The sequence below is a fragment of the Syngnathoides biaculeatus genome, chromosome 17 (genome assembly GCF_019802595.1).
Source record: "Syngnathoides biaculeatus isolate LvHL_M chromosome 17, ASM1980259v1, whole genome shotgun sequence".
NCBI classification, from domain to species: Eukaryota; Metazoa; Chordata; class Actinopteri; order Syngnathiformes; family Syngnathidae; genus Syngnathoides; species Syngnathoides biaculeatus.
In genome coordinates, this window is record NC_084656.1 from 23742822 (window position 1) to 23765355 (window position 22534).

At 55.3% G+C, this 22534-nt stretch overlaps 2 protein-coding genes and 1 pseudogene across 2 annotated transcripts; 1 reads left to right on the plus strand and 2 right to left on the minus strand.

Moving 5' to 3' along the window:
* Positions 1-191: 191 nt before the first annotated feature.
* On the minus strand, positions 192-10120 carry LOC133491094 (dematin-like; annotated as a pseudogene).
* Positions 6780-9497, plus strand: pbdc1 (polysaccharide biosynthesis domain containing 1). The gene is made up of 6 exons (XM_061801991.1): positions 6780-7038; positions 8241-8306; positions 8378-8437; positions 8514-8654; positions 9039-9150; positions 9345-9497. Exons 1-6 carry the CDS (start codon positions 7009-7011, stop codon positions 9434-9436), a joined length of 501 nt encoding a protein of 166 aa, XP_061657975.1. The 5' UTR covers positions 6780-7008; the 3' UTR covers positions 9437-9497.
* A 97-nt stretch (positions 10121-10217) lies between the features above and the next one.
* Positions 10218-22248, minus strand: xpo7 (exportin 7). The gene is made up of 27 exons (XM_061801992.1): positions 22112-22248; positions 20171-20317; positions 19297-19390; positions 18993-19225; positions 18817-18921; positions 18484-18649; positions 17338-17411; positions 17137-17256; positions 16908-17054; positions 16551-16723; positions 16089-16282; positions 15900-16005; positions 15170-15305; positions 15000-15073; positions 14849-14929; positions 14616-14679; positions 14447-14555; positions 14014-14120; positions 13847-13935; positions 13652-13759; positions 13483-13565; positions 13200-13414; positions 12422-12560; positions 11821-11978; positions 11661-11759; positions 11055-11182; positions 10218-10964 (listed from the first exon to the last, which is right to left on the minus strand). The coding sequence occupies exons 1-27, from the start codon at positions 22142-22144 to the stop codon at positions 10859-10861; spliced, it is 3288 nt and encodes a 1095-aa protein (XP_061657976.1). The 5' UTR covers positions 22145-22248; the 3' UTR covers positions 10218-10858.
* Between the last annotated feature and the right edge of the window lie 286 nt (positions 22249-22534).

Genomic DNA, 22534 nt, shown 5'->3' on the forward strand with positions numbered 1-22534 from the left:
AGCTCCACCCCAAAATATTAGGGACAGCTCTCTTCTCTCCTCTCGCTCCAAATGGCGACAGAAATTGTGCCCGGAGGCGGCAGAAAGCCTGCGTCGCCGAACCCTGCATCGAGTCGTGGACTCGCACTTTCACATTTTAGATTTTGGTCTGTGGTGCACAACAGGCGACGTAAAAAAAAAAAAAAAAAAAACAACATAAAAACAAACGTGCGTGTTGTGGCGTGCACGTTGACTTTTATTGTTGAGCAGAGAAACACACATCAAGAAAATCAAACGTTCCAAAAGCTCGGCCCTTCAAAATAAGAGCAGAGCAAACTACTGAACTCCTCCTCTTCGTCGGCGCGATGCCGCTGGTAACTCTGGCAACCAATCCGGGATTGAATAAGCGTGTTAGTGTGCGTGCGTGCGTGCGTGCGTGCGTGCGTTTGCATGTGCGCGTCAATGCTCGTCCATCCCGCACGCGCGTGCAGCAATCAGGAAACGGCCGTGACGTCACTTCCTCTTAGAACAGCGACGCCCTCTTCTTCAGCTCGTTCCGTCTCCATAGCGACAGGCGCTCAAACTCAGAGGCGCTCATCCCGAAAACTTGACGGAACTCCTCCGGGTCCAGATGTCTCTGCGGGCGCACATGTAAACGTAGAAAACACGCACACGCACACGCACACGCACACGCAGAGCACGCTACGTCGGCCCGCCCCTCACCTCCAGCCTCATTCGGTCCACTCCTGGTGGGAGCCTGCAGCGCCCCCTGCGGGTCACCACCAGCGCTTCGTAGGGATAAACCTGCAGGTCGGCGGGAAACGCCCGTGCGCGTCACCACTGGGGGGTTGGGGGGGGGCGTTCGTGTGCGAAAATGGCAACCCCTTCTCACCTTTTGCTCCAGGATACTCGGCAGCGAAGTCCCGCGGTCCAGGCCCCGCTGCGGGGCGGCCTTCTGTCCACGCCGCGCACGCGCGCGCGCACGCACGCACACACGTACACACACGTACACACGCACACACAGAAATCATCAAGCGGTATTGCTGGTCTCGGCCAGCGGGGGGCGCCAATTGCTGGCTGTGATGACATCATCAGAGCGTCGCACACACCTGAGCCGCTGTGGACACACACACACACACACACGCGACAATCAAGCAAGAGAAATCGTCATTAAGAACCTCGGACAGGACGTCGCGCTCGGCCCGCCCACCTGCGTCGGCGCCGTCTGTGGAAAACTCGGCTGACTGCCTCTGAAAACGCAAACGCCGTCAAGTCCTGAGATCCTTGATGCACGCGTACGAGGACGAGCAGCAAATCGCCACAACAAAGAGGAAGCGGCGAGTACTGACTCTGCTCATCCCGGAGCTGGAACGAGACGGCGACTCGGACGCGTTGGCCGACAAACCTTCGGACGGGAAAGAGGAAACGGGCCGTGAGCCGGGACGCGACCGCGGCCGGCGCCCGTTCTCGGCTCGGTTCTCACTGGCGTGCGCGTGCGTTCTGTCGGGCAGCGAGCGCGTCTTTCGCCGGAAGTCGGCGCTTTTCTCCTTCTCCTTCTCCTCGCGCAGGATCAGACGGCCCAGGTTGGACTTGATCTGGATGCGACAGACGACGTTGGCGCGCTCATCATCGTGCGTGACGTCATCCCGAGCGAACCTTTTCCAGCTCCTGTTCCTGCAGCGCCCTGGCCTCGTCCGTCAGGTCTTCAAAGTCGTCGTCGTCGTTCTCCTCCCCCTCCTCCGTTTTCTTCTTCCGCCACTCGATTTCTGCCGGAAAAAGAGCGCGTCAGTGGTGCCGGTGTGCCTCCTTGTGCGTACAATTGGAGTGCGTCCACCCTCTCCCGGAAAGTCACTTGAACTACCTGAGTAACTGGAACATGTCAAGTGTCCCCAACTGCCCTTCGGTAGCCTTACTGGAGGTCGGCTGGTGCTTTGTCTCCTCCCCCCGGCCTCTTTCTAGCACCTGCCCGCGATCGGCTTTTTTGTCCTCAACTCCCCGATCGCCATCTTTTACGCCTCCCGTGTCTCTCCACATTGTCACTGTTCCTCCCGTTCGGTCAAGTACTTTTTAGGTGCGATGACGCTGCACTTCGGGGGTCTATCTCGCGGCCTCTCGGAACAACTCGAAGATCGGGTCGCAGTCCGGGATGAGCGGTCCTTTCTCGCGGACGTCGAGGACCGACGCTCTTCCAAATGTGTCCGTTACGCGTCCCTCCCGAAACCGCAGTCTGCCTTGCCTGTCCTTGTCCAAACCTCCTCGTCTTTGAACGCCACGGACATCGTCTCCGACTGGGGTCCCCGGTTGTCGTGACAAGTTTGGAAGGAATTCCGGCTTACCCTCGGGACCTCCCCCTCAACCGAACGGTCGCACTACGGGCTAAGCGGTCAATGGAATGGGCTCCTCGCTGTCTTGCCACACCCGTGCGTCGCCGCGTTCTTACCTCCCGTGGATCGAGAAAGCTCACAATTCCCTCAGCAGCTCCGATACCGGTTTGTCCCCCGTTCACGGCTCGCCACGGTTACCGACCTCCCATTTTTCGAGGACCGGGAGCAGGCGGCGGCGGTTTCCGCTGTGAAAGAGAGTCCAGGCGGTTTGGAAGGACGTCCGTCCGGCCGGGGGTGACCCTAACCGCTCCACGCAACGCTCCCCGACGGCCAAATTCTAACAGAGTCCCGTAAGATTTTCCCATCACTGAAATGATCAGTCCCGCTTGCGTCCAATCGCAAGTTCCACAGTCTTTCAAAATCCGACCCCCGTTTCCACCTGCGAACCTCATCACTCGACAGAAAGCGTAGAATACAAAGCAAGTAACTGGTCGTGTCGCTCACCCATGGCGGCCAGCGACGGGGGGCAGGGCCAGGAGTCAGTCTCGATCTTGGAAGGCCGGTCCGGGTCCGGAGGCTGAGCGGCCGGGAACTTGGCCGCCCGGATGACGCCGCCGCTGTCGTTGGCCGCTTTGCAACTTTCTGGAGGACATTGTTGATTTTTTTGGGGAAAGTGACGGAGGCGGGACCGCGATGACGACGCGTGAAGAGGAACTGACCCTGTTTGTAGATGGGAGGCTTCGTGTAGATGTTTGTCCCGTTATCTGCAATACAACATATCGTGACTATACGAGCGGCCGTCTGAGCGCGTAAACGTTTGTTCGCGCGCGCTAGCGTCCCGACCGGGCCGGTGGAAGTGCTGCAGACTGGCGCTGATCTTGCGTCCGGCGTGCAGCCGCAGCACCGAGCCTCCGGGGGAGCCGCAGTCGCTTTCCGCCCGCCGTCCTTTGCCCTGAAACAGGAAGTCGCGCTCGAGTTGGCTCATCGCGGCGGGGGCGGGGCTCTTACCTCCGGAGACGTGGCGGGCGAGGCGGTGGGAGGAGACAGAGAGCGCTGAGGAACGCAAACACGCGTCACACGCGTCGCACGACGGCTCGACGCCGTCGCCGTCCCGCCCTCTCACCTGTCTGCGCGGCAGGTCCAGCGGCGAGAAACTGAGGTGAGGCCGGTAGGTCATGAGGTCGGGTCGCTCCACCTGCAGGATGGCTTTGTCGCGCGGGAGGGCCGCCAGGTCGCGGTACGCTACCAGCTGGTCGTCCACGCGTGCCTGTGCCGCGCGCGCGCACACACACACACACACAAACGCGTGATGCACGCACACGCCACAAGAGTCTCGACCAGACCTTGAAGTTTTCCTCAACATTAAGTAACTTAGCGTCGTTAAATTAGCACGTAGCCATTTACCGTGATGGCAGCGGGAGAGGACGGCGCGCTCTGCCCCCGTGAGGACGGCGAGCCGACGGCGGCGGCGGCGGCGACGACGCGACCGTCCGCCTGACAGGAAGTCACGTGCAGTTAGTGTGCGCTAACAATGCTAAGTGGCTAACCCGGGCGTGGCCGCTTACCTTGTTCATGATTGGCGATCGGCGTGAACCTGCCAATAAAAGCGCGGGTCACGTTACACGCACACAGCACAAAGACGAGACGCGCGGGGCGGATACTGTAACCGCGGCGATAAGTGCGGAGGGCGTCGGCCAGGCTGGCTGAGCTGATAAACAAGGAGGCTGACAGGAAGTGGCCACGCCACATTGGCAAGGAGCTACTTTAACCACGCTGGACGTTGCTAGCAAGTCGCACATATTCCCGAGGCGATCGGCTGCGTAACGTGCCGTGCAGCTCGTCACCAACGGAGGCGCCAAAGAGTCGACGTGGACAGAAAGAAAGGGATTTGTAGCCACAGAGTCGATCGGCGCTCAAGGCCTAAAGTCCGCTTCAAGCGCTTTTCCCAAAGCTGTGAAAGTTGCCACCTTGTTAGCAAACCGCAGACCCGACTCAAAGCTCCCGTCTGAGGCGAGATTGCGACAAAAAGCTTTTCAACGCGCCGGATTGTCTTTCTTGACCATAAATGCAAGTTGTGACACATTTTGAATGTGATTTCTGACTTCATCGCTGGGCAACGCAACGCGCAACGCTCGAGATCTGCGGGTTCGAGATCCCAACTCGACTCACGGCTGCGGTGTCCTCCGGCAAGACTCTGGCGACGACGAGACGTGATGAGTAAAATGCGGAGAAGAAACAACGAGCGGTCCGCTTCCGGTCTTCGAGAGCCGCAAGCTGACCGCGACCAGCTTGGAAACTAGAAAACTAGAACTGAAAGAAAACGGTGACGAAATTGCCATGGGAAGCAACATGTAGACAAAGTCTGAACTTTCTCTGCTGAAATGATGCCAGTGCTTTCGTGGCCTTTCTTTCTTTCTTTTTTTTTTTTTGAAAGTTCCATCAATCCATTTCTTTCCCTGCATTTTGCGACTGCCGACATCGCGTTCGTCTTTTGCTTTTCTCGCCCTAACCCGGCCACGACTTTTGGCGCTCCTGGCTCTCTGCGTTCCCGTCAATAGTCAAGAGCATATTTGGATATTTGGGTCCTCCCACCTTTCCGTGTGGTGTATTTCATCCATTTTCCCAAAGTGACACCATTGGTCGGTTCCTGTTGATGGTATTATTTTTGAAAAAGGGTTAGGGAAACAGCTGCAAGATGAATTTAGAAGTGAAATTTGGCCATGTAAACCGTCAGCCTGTACGCGTAGGTGGGTGAGGTTGTTGTTGTTGTTGTTGTTTGCGCACGTCAAAAAAAAAACCAAACAAATGGAAGCTTTGGCCAGTTCGGATGCGGCCCATATGAAACATTTGCCATTGACGCTTGGCGGAATGAGACGATGCCCATAAATCACGTGACATCTGCAAACCAGCCGCCCAGCACGCGCGATCGCGACATCGTTGCGCGTAAGGCGGGTCACTGCTCCCGAATACCGAATACCGAACCGCTTCCTTCGGCCTTTCCGACGACCGCGACAGACAAAACAAAACTGATGGAGGAATCGCAAATAAACGAGCACGCGCACGCCCATTTTCACGATGAACCCAAAAAGGACGAATCGATAAACAGCGAGGATGAAGCGGGCGTCACGTGACCTTTGAGCGCAAACCCAAATAAAAACGTCCGTCGATCCATTTTTTTTTTTTGTTTAGTGTTTTTTTTTGGGTATCCTCGCCCGCGCCGCGAGAATGCGCGCTCACCTGAACCGAGCCGAGCGGACGCGCGCGCGCCGACGCTCGTGCACGGTGTCACGTGACTGCCCCGGGAGGCGGACGCTGTGACGTCTCGTCTGCGAAACGCCACATTTGGCTTCATTTCGCGACTCATCTCTTCTGGGGCTTTCAGGGTCGCGCTAGTGACGTCACAGACGCAATCAAAACGTCGTCAAATCATGATTTGAATTTGGACAATCAATTCATATGAATGGAGGAAGCGGCAGCTGTAAAGCTTTGGACTCACCCGGGTTCGATCCTGTCCTCGTCCTGGGTGGGTTTCCTCCCGTCCGTCCGTCCGTCCATCCATCCATTTTCCACTCATCCTCACGAGGGTCGCGGGGAGCGCTGGAGCCTATCCCAGCTGTCAACGCGCAGTAGGCGGGTCACACCCTAAACTGGTTGCGAGCCAATCGCAGGGCACGTGGAGACAAACGGCCGCGCTCAGAATCACACCTACGGGCAATTCATGTTGCATGTTTTTGGGGTGCAGGGGGAAAGCGGAGAAAAAGCACGCAGGCACGGGGAGAACATGCAAACTGGGGCCGGGATCGAACCCGGGTCCTCAGAACTGCGCGGGCAGGGCAACGCTTTACCAGCTGCTCCCCCCCCCCCCCCCATCCACCAAAAAAGAAGTCACTGAAGTGCGACCGGTCGAGGGTTTACCAGGCCTCCTTCCCATTGACGGCTGGGATAGGCTCCAGCCCTCCCGAGAAGCCTTGTGAGGATAAGCGGCTCGGATAACGGCAGGATGGATGGCGCTCAAAGATGGACTGACTCTATAACAGACGCTCATCCAGTCATTTTGCTCCCCGCTTCTCCTCACTCAAGTTGGGGTGCTGACGTTCACCCGCAAATGGTCCTCAGATTGTCGTCGTGTACGTGCATGAAACGTGCGTGGCACTTAGCAAATGTATTCATGTAAATGCGCATATTTAAATATCAAATATATGGTATACTTTCTTTCTTTTCTTTGGTTGTGGAACTTCCAAAAGCGGCCACCACGGCCACGGAAAAAGGCTGCTGGAAATGTCTGCTTTCAGTCCCCCCCCCCCCCCCAACTTTCATTTGTTTTGTATCACTCCCGCCAAATTTGCTATTTTGCGTTCCTTGGCGTTCACGCGTTATGATTTGGACGACTTTGTCCCTCCTAGCTTACCGTCATGTAGTCATGCAAGACATGCAGTAGGCGTCGTAGCTGTCTATCTATCTATTAATATCTATGGTCCAAGTTTGATTTTTTCTGCTGGAGACGTCAGCTCTGATGTGTCGATGCGCATGTAGAAATGCCACGCTTTATTGACTTTATCATGAGTAATCGTAGTACAATAGTTTCCGAGTACAACGACCCGTATTCCAAATAATCGCATTCAATGGCGAAATGGAGAGATAAAGACGGCCCGTCCCGCTGTTTTTCGGCCATCTTCACGCAAATGACGATCTTTGGCGAGGCAAGATGGCGTCGAGCGATGGCCTCTCCTCTTTGGTAGGAATAACCAAACCAAACCAAACAAAAACGTCAACAAAACCGATAGACGTGTCAGTCAATCGTCGATTAAAGCAAATCGTGATAAGGAGAATTTAAACGCCCAAACGTGGGCTTCTCTTAATATTCACGCGACGACGGCTAACCTGGCTAAGGCTAACTAGCCGGAAGCTTCAAACAAAACAAAACCAAAAAAAAAAAAAAAAAAACGTGTTGTGGTTAAACGCGGTCGGCCTCCCGCCCGGCCGTTCTAACTCCCATTTCATATTTATTCGCAGACACCGAATAATTGAAATGTATCGTAATAACTTGAAAAATCGTACACGTGACTTGTAACCAACTGTAAGGTTTGTGAATTTTGTGGGCAACCCGCAAGGGCACCGATGCGGTTAAGCCGAAGCCGTCCTCCGTCCTCCGTTCTCAAGGGATCGAAGTCATTTCACGGAACGAGTACCTTACGGTTGTGAGCACCGGGGTTCGAATCCCCGCGCTCCACTTTTCTTCCCGCTTGCGTCGGCGCCACTCTTGTCTGTCTCCACGTGCACCGCGATTGGCTCCGGCCTCCCGTGACCCTTGTGAGGATAAGCAGCTCAGAAAATGGACAGATGGATGATTTCGTTGTGAAGCATTTCACGTTACGGCATTTTGGAATGTATTTGTTTTTTTTCACAAGTTGCCATCAAGTCAACCCGCGGGCCTTTTTTTCGCCCCTCCATAAATTCCCGAACGCCTCAGCAAAAGCCGGGCCGCAGACATTCAACTGACAAGTATTCGAAAATTGACCGATCGATGAATCATTTTTTTCAATTACTCAATGATCGAGATTTAAAAAAACAAAAGTTTACATTTTTCAAAACACGACGGCGATTTCAACCACGATTGCGACTCAAGTTTGTCAGGAAACGGGATTTTCCAAAGTAAAAGCAGATGTTTTTCAATTCCGGATTTCAAAACAAAAGACAGACGGACAGATGATCGGTCGGCACAAATCGAGCCCCCCAGAAGCATTTCTGCGACGCGTCAAAACGGTTGCGCCTCCATTTTTGCGTGCCGTCGCAGGCAGGCCCAAAACGGCGGCGGACGAAAACCAAGACCGGCGCCCCGCACGTGCAAACTCGTCCCCCCCCCCCCCCCCCCCCCCCCCGTCCACTCGACGGGCCAAGTTGATGAGGTGCGACGCTGACGTCATTTTGGGTTTTCAGGGACCGGACGGAGCTTCGGCCGCCGCTCGCGCGCTCTCCCTCCCCGCCGAGGCTTACGGCAACGACGTGAGTACGCCGGCCGGCCGGCGAGGTTCGTCGAGCGAGGAGGCGACCCTGACTCGGACTTTGCGTTTCAGGAGCGTCTGGAGGCGATGTGGGCCGTGAAGGCCTACAACCACGCCGAGGTTTACTTCAACGTGAGCCGCTTCACGTGCAAGAAAAACAAATCTGGGAAAAAAATGCTGACGCTTTTGCCCGTTTGCCGTCCTTCAGCTCATCTCCTCTGTGGACCCGAAGTTCCTCAAGTTGACAAAGATGGACGACGACATCTACGCCACCTTCAGGGCGACCTTCGAGGACCTGGACATCAAAGTGCTGGACCCGGACCGGCTCAAGTCGGCCGAGGCCAAAGAGGTGAACCGATTAGGCCTTTCGTACAAATAATTTGCGTTACAAAACCATTTCCGAATTCCTGATGAGCAATTCATTTAGTTCCAAGAAATATGGATTAAAGAACCGACCCCGTTTTTGGTCCCTCGCCGCTTCCGAGCGGAAACCTTCCATTCCCAACCTTTGACTTTGGAAAGGGAAAATATTGGGCGCATTTTCCGACGACGACGACGACTGTCAGCCGCCGGTCGCGTTCCGCTCTCGTGCTTCGGTCCGAACAGCGGGCGGGCGAGCGCGTATCTCGACGGTTCCGACGTGCGTACGGACGGGGCCCCTTTGGAGCGCCTCGTTGTCGCCCGGGAGTGGGCGCCACGGAGAGAAAGGTGTAAAGTCTTTGTTTGTCACCAGAGGTGGCGCCCTTTCTGCAACCACTTCCAAGGACTGGTGGAGGACTTCAACTACGGGACTCTGCTGCGACTGGACTGCCAGAAGGACTACACAGAAGAAAACACCATTTTCGGTGGGTTTGCAAATCGCGTCGCCCGTCCATTATTGCCGAACCAAGTTTACGAGAATCCGGACAGAGGCGGGAAGGAGCTCGGCGTCGTCGTTGCCGTAGCCACTCGGGGAGTCGAGCGATTCCCGACTTTTTCCAAACTGACTCTTGTCTTTCTCTCTCTCTCTCTCTCTTGGCTTCGGTCGTCGGGGGTCCAGCCACCCGGATCCAGTTCTTTGCCGTGGAGATCGCCCGGAACCGAGAAGGCCTCAATAACGCAGTCTTCGAGTCAGAGTCCTCCAAGAGTTAACCTACGACCGCCTTGTGCTCGTTTGGATGCGGACCGGCGGAGATTAAAAGTTGTCACGGTGCCGATTGGAATTCTTTTGGGAACCGCAAGGTCGCATTTTGCAAGCGGTCGGTTAGCATATGTGCCTCACAGTTTTGAGGTTGCGGGTTCAAATCCGGCCTCACCCGCACGCTCGGGTCGAATGCGAGCGGTGGTTTGTTTTCGCCTCTCCTTGTGTGGATAAGCGCTGAAGGAAACGGATGTAGCCCCTGCCTCCTGCCCGGATAGCGAGGAGCGGCGCCGGCGGGCCCGCGTGGAAAACGGGAGGATTCTGGATAGAAAGCAACAATGAAAAGCAACCAAGATGCAATTCGAGTGTAGACGGATTTCTGCTGCATCCGCACGCGACCGTACAGGAGGCTCGCAATCTATTAATAGCTCACAAAAACGACTCGCTTGAGACCTCGCCTGTCGTATTTTGTGCCATATTTGAGTGATTGCAAAAAAACCCTAACCCGAACCCTGCTCCAGAAGAAGAAGAAGAAGAGAGGAAAAAAAAAAAAAAAGTCTTCTCACCGATTGGCGCACCGACAGGATGTCGACACGACGGCGTTGTCGCTTTGGGCCGCGCCGAAAATTCATTTGAGTGTCGTCGACGGTACAAAAGGAAGAAGCGGGCCTCGGAATTCAAAGACTGCGTCTGGAGTCTTCTGATCGACCGGCGACCGAGCAGGATGTTCACTTTTATAAACCAAAAACTACGAGGCCGTTTATGCGATCGTCGCACAAGCGGAGGCGTGTGGTAAAAAGGATGAGGTTTATTTGCAGTCACAATGCTGACACGACACAGCAGCTACTCCACATTCACATCAGTCACGAACCGGGAAGTCCACGCGCGGCTGAGCGCCTTCCTGCCCCCCCCCCCCCCCCCGGGGGGGGGGGGGGGGGGGCGCCGCGACCTGGTCCCGGGAATCCAGAAAGTCAACAAAAAGTCGGAAGAAGGTCTTTGCGGAGGGACCCCGCTCCGCCGGTTTCTTTTTTTGGATTGTGTGTTTCCAGATGCTTTGTAGGAGTGCAAAGCGAAGGCGCGCGCCAGACCCGCCTCCGACCACTATTTACACGTTCGGCTTCCTTCCTCCCTCCCTCCCTCCCTCCGTTTTTTTCTTCTTCCTTTTTCTCACGGCGTAAAAAGCGCAATCATCCCGTCAATATATAAACATCGTTGAAAATGTTAGCAAACAAAATGTACACTCGACTTTGTGGTCTTCTATACAAGGCAGGTGAGCGCGTGACTGTTTTGCCCCCCCCCCCCAATCTTCCTGTGACTGGCGTTAAAATAGATCTGTATTTATATATGCTCGTATCAACAAGGAGCGGGCGGGGCCGGGGCTCACTGGCCGAAGGCGGCGGGGCCGCCGGGTCGAGACGCCTTCGCGTGGAATGTCAGCTCATCATGTCGTTGCTGTTGACGCCGCCGCCGCCGGCGCCCGTGGAGTTCTTCATGCTGTCGTTGACCTCCCGGCGGAACACCGACAAGTTCTGCGTGAACCTGCGGGGGGACCGAGGACGCCTCATGAGGAACAACGGAGGACTGCCAAGGAGTTAGCATAGCAGGCGCGGACGTCGTCGTCGTCGTCACCTGTCTCTGTTCTTGGTGAGCAGGTTGCGTTCAATTCCTTCCATGAGGTTCTCGAAGCAGAGATGCATGGCCTGCTGCTTCTCTGGAGGTTGACTGTTGACGATGCTGTTGCGCAGATCCGCAAAGTACTGCAGGCGCACGCCACACAAAACACTCGGCATCAGCGCGCTCTTCACGTACGTCTTCGCCTTTGAAAAGTTTCGGGATTTGCGCGGCGTGACCGCAGAAGAGGACGAATGTTCGGGTCCGTCCGTAAACCCCGACCGGAGCAAATGCGGGACGCCATCCGCCGAGCGGCGCGTCGGTTTGTAAAGTCGACCTTTTGACGCGCTCGCCGATCGGTCCCGAGACGGCGCGTACCGTACGCGCATTTGCACGCCGATTGAAGGGAAAAGACAAAACGCGAGTCCAGGCCGACTTCGCCGTTTGTTTCCAGTGCGTTTATGGCGACGGAACGCGACTGCGCGTAGTTTGCGCTTCGACCGAAAGTTGCGGCGCGCCAGAGTCGCTCGCCACAAAACTTGCTCGGCGAGGGATGGGAAAGACACGGACGATTGAATTTTCTTTTGAAAGGTCACGGCAAAAATAGCGCAACGATGACCTTACCTTCTCGTTCAGGAGTATGAGTCCGAGCAGCGGTCTGGACATGGACCACTGGTTCCGGCAGTCCTCGAAGATGATGATGTTCAACACGGTGGACAGCATCTGCGCCCGACACGGTCAGCGGAATGTCGAACGGCGAGCGCCGGCGGCGGCGGCGGTTTACCTGCTGGATCATCTCGGGGTGCTGCTGCATGATGTGCAGGAAGCGTTCATCCGTGGCCATGGGCGTGGCCCTCTTCTTGGTGGAGCGGGACAGCTGCTTGAAAAGGTAGGTCACCATGTGGTCCAGGCTGGAACAGCAGCCCGTGCACACCATCGTGTCTGCGGGAGCGGGCAGAGGTGCGTCATTCGTTCCTTCCGCGGATCCGACGGCGGGGAACCTTCTCCTTCAAACTTTGGTTGTTCATTTCGAACTACGTCGCACTTTGATTGTTTTGCATTGCCGAACGCGTTTTGGCTGGAGCACTTTAGCGAACCCCCCCCCCCCCAAAAAAAAAAAAAAAAAAACTAAAGCGGCTTCCCTTATCTAGGATGCCTTCCTGCACCGTTTCCATGCCGTAAAACGCGTCCGGCGACATCCGCTTCGACTAGTTAGCAGCAGCTGGCTACGGCGAGCTCTCATATATCATTTGCTCCAATGTGTCGAGTCCATCACGGACACGGCGGCAGCTCTTCGCCGGACGTCCCGTCCCGGGAGAGAACGGCGCCGTGATCCAATTAAACAAAGGAAGTTCACAGGGCCGCCGCTGCCGCTTGTTACTTACCAAGTGCGGTGAGTCCTTCCGATATGGACGACAGGATGTACATGACCATGTGAGGCTCCAGACTGGCGATAAAGTTCATGTGGTCCTGAGTCAGGACCTCCAGCAGGGAGTAGAAAGACTGGCTGAGTTTGGGGTAGTCCTGTTTTAGGGGAAAATACAACGGAGGAAATATGACATGGAAAAACCTGCAAAATGTCAACATTGCCACGTGAAAGAAAACACGGCAACGGACCGCTGACGTGACGACCGGCAGATATTTATGTAAGCAATTATTCCCAAAAATAAAACTGCAGAGTCATTTGTCATTTGTGTTAAACGTGCTGTAAGAAATGAAGACGCTGAGGTTGTGGTTCGGAGTGAGGATTGCAAATGAGCTCGTGAGAGGGAGGGACAGACAAAGTTGGACGTTGGATCCAGAGAGCAGAGTTGCAGACGGCCGGAGGCCCGAGAGCGACTCGGCGCGTAGAAGGTTGCCCGATGTCGGGCGGACGTGACGACGTTAAGAGAGGAAGATGCGCCGGATGGGGAAATGAAGAAGGATGCCATTTTAAACTTTTTCCACGTATGACTCCATCATTTCATATTTGAGCGCAGCAGGTGTGCTCCCAAGTCACGTTTGAAGGCTTGGAATGGGTGGCTAAGCAGGTCCCCCTGCTGGCCACTTTGATTATCGCTTGCAATATTAAGCCCTGCGACGTTGGAGCACATGCGCGAAAAAAAAAAAAAAAGAAGAAAGAAAGAACGTACGACACACACAAAAACAGGTCGGACGCCTCACCAGCAGGTCGCTGTGCGGGATGGACAGCAGCAGCTTGACGAAGGTCTGCAGGGCGTTGTCCAAAGCGTCGTCGCCGTACAGCCGAAAGACGCCGAAGTTGACGTAGTTGCCGCTCAACACCGCCTTCAGCAAGGCGAAGCACACGCTGACGCCCTTCAGCTTCACGCTGTACGCTTGCTCCTTGGGAACGTCGCCCAGCGTCAGGATGCGGTTGCCTGCCGGACGCACGGCGGTTACGGACGCCGGCGTTGCCGCTTTCATTTCCGACAGAGGACAAACTCACCGTACGTGGTGATCATCTTGCTGGTCTCTCGGAACAGCAGGATGCCGTTGGGGGACGACACGTCAAACAGAAGCCTCTGCGACCTGCGACGCAAAGGTCACCCGCCGGAGGTCGAGGCCACAAGAAAACAAGAAGAAAAAAAAAAAAAAAAAGAGCCACGCCAGCGTACCTGTTGTGCACGAGCTCGGCCATGAGCTTGAGCACGGGCGTGGTGCACGCCGGGTCGTGGTACCACAGCTCGACGGCCCTCTGCAGGATGGGCATGTAGGCCGGGTATCTGAGCCGAGGGGGGGGGGGGTCAAGGGTCGTCGGCAACACGATCAGGCACTGAGCTAACGCGAGCGGAGCCACGTTTTAAGAATACATCCAGTCGAAGAGCATCATGAAGCTGGTCTTGGCGTTGAAGGCGAACGCGATCCCTCGCAGGTCTCGGACCAGACCCACCAGCGTCCTCTGCGGAACAAAATAGTCCCACAGGGCTCTTTGCTGAGACCGCTCAGGGTTTCAGCTCGGCGGGCGGGTCGGCGTCACCTTGGCCTCCTGCTCGTTGAAGGTGTTGGTGCTCAACATCTGGGCCACGGCCTCGAAGGCCACCGTCAGGGGGAGCATGAACTGCTCGAACTGCTCCTCGTCCTCACCTGTGTCAAGTATTAGTTCCCCATTTTAAGTCAGCGCATTGGATTAACCGAGCCTGCGAGAAAACGTGTCCCCGTGAAGCCGTCTCGATACCGTCGGGACTTTCAACGGACGGAAATAACGAAGGCGACGCGACTGTCTTAATGTTTTCAATCGGGGCTCATGTCTCTCGATGAAAGGAAGGGAAATGCAATCGACGCGCCCCAGCACCAAAGTCAACTTTTGGGGGGGGGGGGAGGGGGAGACCCTCGCCACCAAAATGCTACTCTTACGCACCAAAACCAACAAACCACAACGCAAAAGTTAGCGTCAACGTGCGGGCACTTACCCAGATCGACCATCAGGAGGCGCCCCAGCGCGGTGTAGAAGGTGGTGCGACACCTCATGTCGCTCAGGTTGGACTGGTTGTTGACCCCCAGGAAGGAGAAGTGCTCGCTCTGCTGACAAACCAAAAGGCAGATGGACGTGGGCGGGGCGAGGGACGTGCAAATACTCACGGTGTGATTGTTGAGCATGAACTGCACGGCGCTCAACTTCACCAACTTCCTGACGCTGCTGTACGTGGAGCACGTGGTCAAGGGGGAAAAAAAAAAAAAAACCAAAAACAACCCGCGAGGACCGTTTGACTTTGGCCCCCGCCAATATCATTTTACACAAAACATTTTCTCCCGCCGCCGGTAGCAATTGTTACAATCGCCTCTTTTGCGTCGCGGAAACGGTCAAAGGATATCCTAAGGAGAGGTCGTTGAGGAGCTGGAGAGTCTTGGAGGTGATGGGTTCACACTGGCCCCAGTACTTCAGGTTTGTGATGCTGCAAAGCCGTTTTAGGAAGGGGGTGAGCGAGGGAGAGGGCCTCCAAAGCGGCCACATTTGGCACTCACATCTTGCCGATGAAGACGCTCAGCACCATCGTCTCGTCGTTGAGGCCCAGAACCTCGGACAAGCGACGATACAGCTGCAAGCAAACACGTTTCGATGACGACGACAATTTGTCCTGAAAACGAACTCATGGGGGGTGGGGGAACGCTGGAGATGAGTAGAGCAGGGTCACCTTGGACGACTTCTGCACCTGGTCGCCGATGTAGATCTTCCTGAACTGCTCGAAGAAGCTGAGCATGGCCAGCTCCAGCCTCTCGTTGCCGGCTTGAGCCAGACGAGAGTCCGTCAGGTTCATCAGTTGCAGGACCCTGAGGACGGACAGACGGAGGGGAATGAAAAGATCGCGCGGGACCGGGAAGGACAGAAACAACCGAGAGCGAAAAAGATGGACGGGAGACAACAACAATGAGCAGAGCGACAAGGCCAAGAACAAGAAGAAAAACCCGACGGTCCCCTCGCTGTCGCGGTCTCGCCACGCTGCCCGACTGCTGTTGACCGCAAGGATCTGCACCAGCAGCACAATTGACACGCTTCCAGATAGTCATACGACGAGTCACTTGTGACTGCTTACATTTCTTGATCGCCGTACCAGAGTATTGCTCCACTCGTCTCTTCAAAGTGTTGGAGATTTGGATTCATTTGAACAATTTTAACCCCCCTAAAAATCTCTCTGCATTCCCCGCAACCTGATGTTGCTCAGTGACTCTCCGTACCGGTTCATGCCTCAAAAGCATCGTCTGTCAACCGGAGAGAAAAAAAAAAAAATTCCAATTCTACAAATAATGTTCCCGATTATTCGAATTGTAATTGTGAAAATCAAGGAGAGGAGGGGGGGTGGGGGGGGGGGTGGGGGGCACGTACAGAGTCTGTTGATCAGCAAAGACGAGCGACCCGCGACCTACCGACAGACGAGCTCGCCGTCCATAGCGTCCTGTTCGTCCGTGCTGGCGAAGGACACGCGGCCCCCGATGACCGCCCCGATGATGTACACCAACCACGTCAGACGACCTGTGCGCGCGGGGGGGGGGGGGGGGGGGGGGGAGATAGGGGTCACCGTCGGGCGAGCTCGGCCGGCCTACCGCTTTACGTACCCTCCTGCACGGTGACGTCGGCGGCGCTGGAGTTGGTGGACTGGAGCAGCTCCTGATAGCTTTGCGCCGCCTGGTCAAACAGTTGCACCAGGAGGGCGCACGTCTTCTCGTACTCGCACCTTCCGATGGTGGACAGCTGGTCCAGCTGCTGCTGAACCAGACCGGCGTCATCCAGCGGGTCCTCCAGGCCGTCCCTGCGCAACCCGACCCCCGACACGGGTCTTACACCGGAGTTTTTCTCGGCTCAATTCCCGACGAAAACCAGGAACGGGTTCCGGATTCCGTTTGGCCGCGTGTATTGTACGTAACATCTTTTTAAAGTAAAAGTAGAAGCAAGGAACGACGGCGTCACCCAACAATTTTTTTTTTTCCCATGAATCAAAGACTCCGTCTTGTGTCTTTGTGTTAGGGGTGCAGTGTCGCGTCCGAGCTTTTGGAGTCGGGGGCGGGGGCGGCTCCCACCTGAGGATAACGTGGACCGACTCCAGCCGCGATGTGATGTAGGCCTTGGTGACTTCAGGGGTGTAGGTCTCCAGCAGGTGCGGCTCGGTGGCCTTGACGTAGGGCACGGACGCCGCCAGACGCTGCCACAGGCTCAGCAGGTAGTGCACGCTGTTGGGGGCAAACTCCCAGTGCTGAAACACGACGACAGCCGATTTGAACCCGGGATCTCAGAACTGCTCAGACCACAGAGGGCCAACATTCCCCAGACTCACCGTCGGAGTCTTTGAGTTAAGCAGCGGATTCGAAAATAAGAGAAGGGACAATCTCGGAAAGCTTTTGCGGACCCTGCCACGTGATCGGGTGCGGCCGACTCACCTGCAGGCTGGTGACGGTGAAGTTGGCGATGAGGCGGATCACCTCGGGGTAGTTCTCCACCTTGACCAGCTCGCCAAGCTGGTAGTTGCTCTTGAGCCGCGCCAGCAGCCGGCAGAACTCGTGGTAGTTGTTGGGGTCCGGCAGACACTGGGCGGGGGGCACGGGTGGGGGAGGCTCAACAAGGTGCACGCGCAACAGCGGCCGCGCCCTTCCCGACGACAAGACCGACCTGAGGGTTGGCCAGTATTCGCTTGACTCCGTCCACCAGATGCGACAAGAACTTGGCCCGCTCCGCATTGTTGAAAAGGGACCGCCTGACAGAAGCGATCTGGACCAGACACGACAGCACCTGGGGACACACGCGCGCACAGACTCAGCGCCTCGCGGGCCGCCGGACGCTCACGAGGGCCGCTCGCTCTCTGCAACTCACCAGCGGGGAGAGCGAAGGCGGGATGGAATGATAAAGGTTGAAGAAGAGCTGCAGCGTAGAAGAATCCAGGAAGGCTACACGAAGCAAAAACAAATCAATCTCAAACTGTGCTGCACGGACCTACCGAGAACCCGGGCCAGCTATCGGGCCGATCGAGACCCCATTTCAATGCGTCGGGGCTTCCCATCACACTCAATCGTCTGACACGGAGGAGTCGGCGCTCCTTGGCGTGTTTCTTCACCATTACTCGTCATTCCCATTATTGACATTTTACCACAAAAGTTTGCCATCGCTGTTCTGTATCCGTGAGGACTCGAGACTCAATTCTCGCTTGAAGAGTTCCAGCAGGAAGTCTTTGTAAGGTCGGGGAAAAAAAAAAAAAAAAAAGAACGCTTGGCCCTTCAGGACAAATGAGGAGTTCCTAGGCAAAGTCCTGGACCCTCCGAAGAAGGAAGACCACCGCTCAGCTTTTCTAATAGAGGAGCAGTCATGACAAGCTCGCTCGGATAAACCATTTCTTGTCGTTTGTTGACGGGAATCCCGCACGTCCCATATTTAAGAATCACGGAGATGCCGCTAATATTGACAATCCAGCTTTTATTCACATCTGACCAATTTTTCAGCTAATTCAACAACAAAGACTTCAGCCAATCATGGAGCGCTCACCCCCAAATTCATCAATGAAAATGAAAAAAAACAAAAAAAAAAACCCTCAAATCTTCCCAAGTAGATGAATAATTTTCAATTCGCTAACATATGGAGAGGGGAGAAAAAAAAAAAAAAAAAAACCCTGACACAGCTGGTCAAAATCACATCCAATAATAATAATAATCAGCGATCCCGTTCCAATTTCTCACTGCTGAAAAAATGTTTCACAAGTTGAAAAAGTCCATTACATACATTTTACAACGGTGATGTGGCTCATTTAATGGCGGCAGCCAAAATCACAAAATTGGGGAGTCTTAATTTGGTTTGTGGAATTCCTCTTAACGTACATTTTATATCGGATAGTGACAGTATCAGCAAAAAAAAAAATAGCAAGCTATCTTGAATTGAACTGAAAGTGAATTTGCAAAATCTGACATTTTGCATCACGCAGCTTCGCCCGCTTTGCGGGGAAAGCACCGGGCCGGGACGGCCACCTACCCGATCGCCAGGAGGTGGGGATCTGCACGGTGCAGAGGTCGTCGGACGACTCGTCGGTGGACGTCCCGATGAAGTCGTAGTTGAGGCAGTTGTAACTCAGCTTGAGCAGCTGCATCAGCAGACCGTGCTGGGACTCATCATTCAGGTTCAGGTTCTTCCCGGACGCCTGACGCATCGCCACAAAACCACAATCAGCCGACGACTAAGACGACAAAAAAAAAAAAAAAAAAAAAAAAAAACATCCGGCGCCACCTCGACTAAATAGCTGAACGAGTCGCGTGATCGATCTTAAAAGCCGACAGCGGCGATTCCCCAGCGACGCGGACGACCGACCTGTTTGAGGAGGTTGCAGGACAGCGTGAAGATGTCAAAGAGGGAAGAGTCTCGAAAGGACGACGCGATCTTTCTGTGTTTGGTCAGCGGGTACGCGGTGTCCGCCTGCAGACACCGAGACACGGTTACGCGCCGCGCCCGACGGGCCGCTCCCGCCGCTCGCCGGCGCCCCCCACCTGGTTGATCTCGTTGGTGAGCTGCGACAGGACGGTGACGCCGATGATGCAGTGCTCCACGCTGTCCTGCAGGAAGCGCGTGACATCGGCGATGACGTTGCGGAAGACGTAGTCGTCCTTCTGCGAGTCGAACCAGCCCAGCTTGGTGATGCGGGCGTACAGCTGGATGAGCGCCTGCGTCACGAAGGCTGCCAGCTTGGGCCGCGTGGCCAAATAGTTCAGCACGTAGTTCCCTGACGGCACATCGCAGGCGTCACCGACTCTCTAATCCCTCCAAATTCATTTGGCTTAAATGCGCACTCACGGATGTCGACGCGCTGCTCCAGCGGCAGAGGGTTGCTGGTCCTCGACACCAATTTGGACAAGCAAGTGGCCGCCAGCAGCTGCGAATACGACGACTGCCGACGCACAAATCGGCAGAATTACACCGGCACTCCCCCCCTCCCCCCCCACCACGGAATTTCATCGAAAGGCGATGAGCCGATTGACCGCACGATGGGCCATTTTGACAGATCAATCGAAAGTTTGCCACTAAGCCAGACCTCAGGAGGGACGGCTCCTCCGGGCTGAAGCTTGCGGAAACCGGCTCAGTCAACCAAAACATTTCACCCGAGTCGAGCACGATCCTACAAAAATCTATCGAATATTCTCTCGCTCTCTCTCTCTCTCTCTCTTTATTGTGCCATTACACTAAATTCAAAGAATTTCGGTGATCAATGTAAAGATGCCAAACACAGCACAGCACAGCGACTCCAATTGAATGCATTTGATCATGAATACACGAGGCCAGTCCAGGTTCCGACAGGGCCGGCCGGCCCACCGCCGCCGCCGCAACTCGGCTGACGGCGGCCCAGCTAATCTTCATCTTCTACTTGAAAGCTGCGCCGAGCTAAGCGATGCGATGTGACGCCGCCACCTACGGGCGATTTGGCAGTCACCGCAGTGCTTTACAAAGCTGAATTTGACAAACAAGCTGGCCGGGACCCTGGCGGACTCGTTTAACATGCTTGCCAGGGGCCGTAAAGGCACGGTACAAAGTTCCACGGCGGCTAATTTGGTGGAAGCTGAAAAGGCGAGCGCTCTTTCTTTCTGTGTCTGGATTTCCAACTGTATTGCCTAAGAAAAACGTGGAAAAGCGCGGCTAGCGTTGGTGTCGAATGTGTGTTTTGCCGACTCACGCTTCCTCTCTCCAGCAGCAGCTGACACTTGCTGAGGCAGTCCGGAGCGTCGGTGAACTCCACCAAGGCTTTCTCGGCTTGGTGGCGCACGGCCGTGTCGGCCGTCTCATACAGCTGCTTGCACAGGATCTCCAGCTGGGCGAGGCCCTGCGGCGACACGGCGGGCGCTTATCAGCGGCGAACACGCTCGCCAACGTTTCTCTTATTTCAGCCACTGCGAGATTTGAGTGGCTTTCTGAGCTAGCTCTTCTGGGGGCGGGAGGCACCTGTACAAAGGCTGGAATGCAAACCAACTCTGCTCCGCTATTCTCATTTAGCCACGTGCACCCGGAACCCTCGTTTGGAAGAATCGGACAGAGGTGAAGGATTTTAGGCCACAAATGCCAGCGGTTGGACTCGTCCAGAAATCAACCCGATCCAAGAGGAAATTTGTCTATACAACTTTGACTCTTTGGTAGAAAAAATGCTCGGACGTTACTTAGGAGTTGCGACCGAACGCGACGTTTAAAGAGGCCGCTTCTAAAGTTTTCTATGATGGGGTCCTCCTCCGGCCACCTCAATGGGAAGCGAGCAAATTGTCGGATTAACCGAAAACAAGAATAATAATAATAATAATTCGATCCACCGCCACAAATCCAGGTTTGGCAGAACCACAGAAAAATCTCTTCTAAATTGAACATTTCAAAAACAACCTTAGTGAAAAGAAAAAAAAAAAAATTGGGGATCTTAAGCCCCAAAAATGAGATAATTTCATTTGGTGGTGGGGTGGAAAGAAAATGGCCGCCGCTTTTCTGGATTCAGCAACATACCTAATTTATACATTTTGTGACTTTTTTTTTTTTTTAGTAGCACGTTGCGAGATATTTCTGATTCAAAGGGGGCGACTTGTCCCGGTAAAGGTTGGGAAACAAAGTTTCAGTCAATCGTCAGCCGAAACTCCATCAAGCTGGCTCGTCCGTTGTTTGAAGTCCACAATAACAACCACTCGGCATGAGCATAAAGGCTAACGCAAAACGACAGGTGTGCATCAGCGATCCAGATCAAGTTTGATCGAGGGCGGCATATGAAAATAATAACAAGAATAATGATGAAGACTCGAGCAACGTGCGTGTCGGGTGGCGGCTAAAGTTCATTGCGAGCAAGGCGACTGACTGTTCGGGAGGCTTGAAATGGACTTGGCCGAATTCGAAGCGAATGAAAAGCCGAGCGTGAGACTTTCCATCGGACTGAATCGAGCGTCCGCTAGCGCGAGTAGCTGCGCTTAGCTTAGCTTAGCTTAGCCAGCCGGCAGGCTAAGTCAACAACACGGCGCTGCTTGGTAACGGACATAAACAAGACGGCAGCAAAACGGAGCTTTTACACTCATTTGCAGCCCCCGCACGCCCGACTTTTTGCCCATTTACTGCCCAAAAGCAGCGAAGCGACTCGTTGCCAATCGGGCGGGAGAAGTGGCTGTCGCGGCTTATGCTAACGTTAGCACGGCTAGCTCGCAATTTCCAGAATGTCCCACGAGAAGAGGCAAAAAGTGCCTCCAAATGTGTCGTTAGTCGGCGTCCGCGTCCGCGTCACGCCCGCCAGCGAACGGGGAGCGCCGCTCGAGCGCTTGCTGAACCGACCGCCCGTTCATTTGGTTCTCCGGCACTCGGCGTCCCACAAGATCGCGCTCGCCCCACGCACCAGAGTCCCCTTTCCGACTCCCACGCCGCAGCGGGTCGACCTCGGCCGGGTCGCCGGGCGTCAAATCCCCGCGCGGCTAAAGCCCCACCGAGCTAACAGCTTGACAGCAGGCCACGCAGCGGCATTATCGGCGGCGGCGTTCTTCGCTCCTCCAAGCGGGCCCGGCCGCTTCCGTCGGCGACCGCGGAGCTCCGCGCCGGGGCCGGCGGAGCTCGCGTAGCGCCTTCGTCGCGACGGTTGAAAACACGCCAAGCCCCCGCTTACCTGCACATGATCCGCCATTTTTCTCCATTTCATGCGCCTCTCACTCCGTTTATGGCGATACAAGCGCGCGACAGCGCCCCCGGCGGCGGCCCAAAGGCAAGCGGGGAAAAGCAAGTCTGCACAGTAACACGAGAGGGCGCCATGATGTTGCCACCAGGCCTGACTGGTTTCGACGCGAGATTATCCTCATAGCGGGTTAGTGAACGACAAAAGAACAGGCCGCCCCGATTATGATTAAAACCGCCTTCGGTTCGTTTCCCATCGACCCCTCGTCCGAAGCGCTTCTCCCCCCGCGACTCCAATACAGCCGTGCTGGGGCCGATCCCAGCTGACTTTTGAGCGAGAGAGGCGGACTGCGCCGCGAACCGCTCGAACACAGGGGAAGTAAATCTGGGTTGCGGTTCAAGTCACAACCCGGAGCTG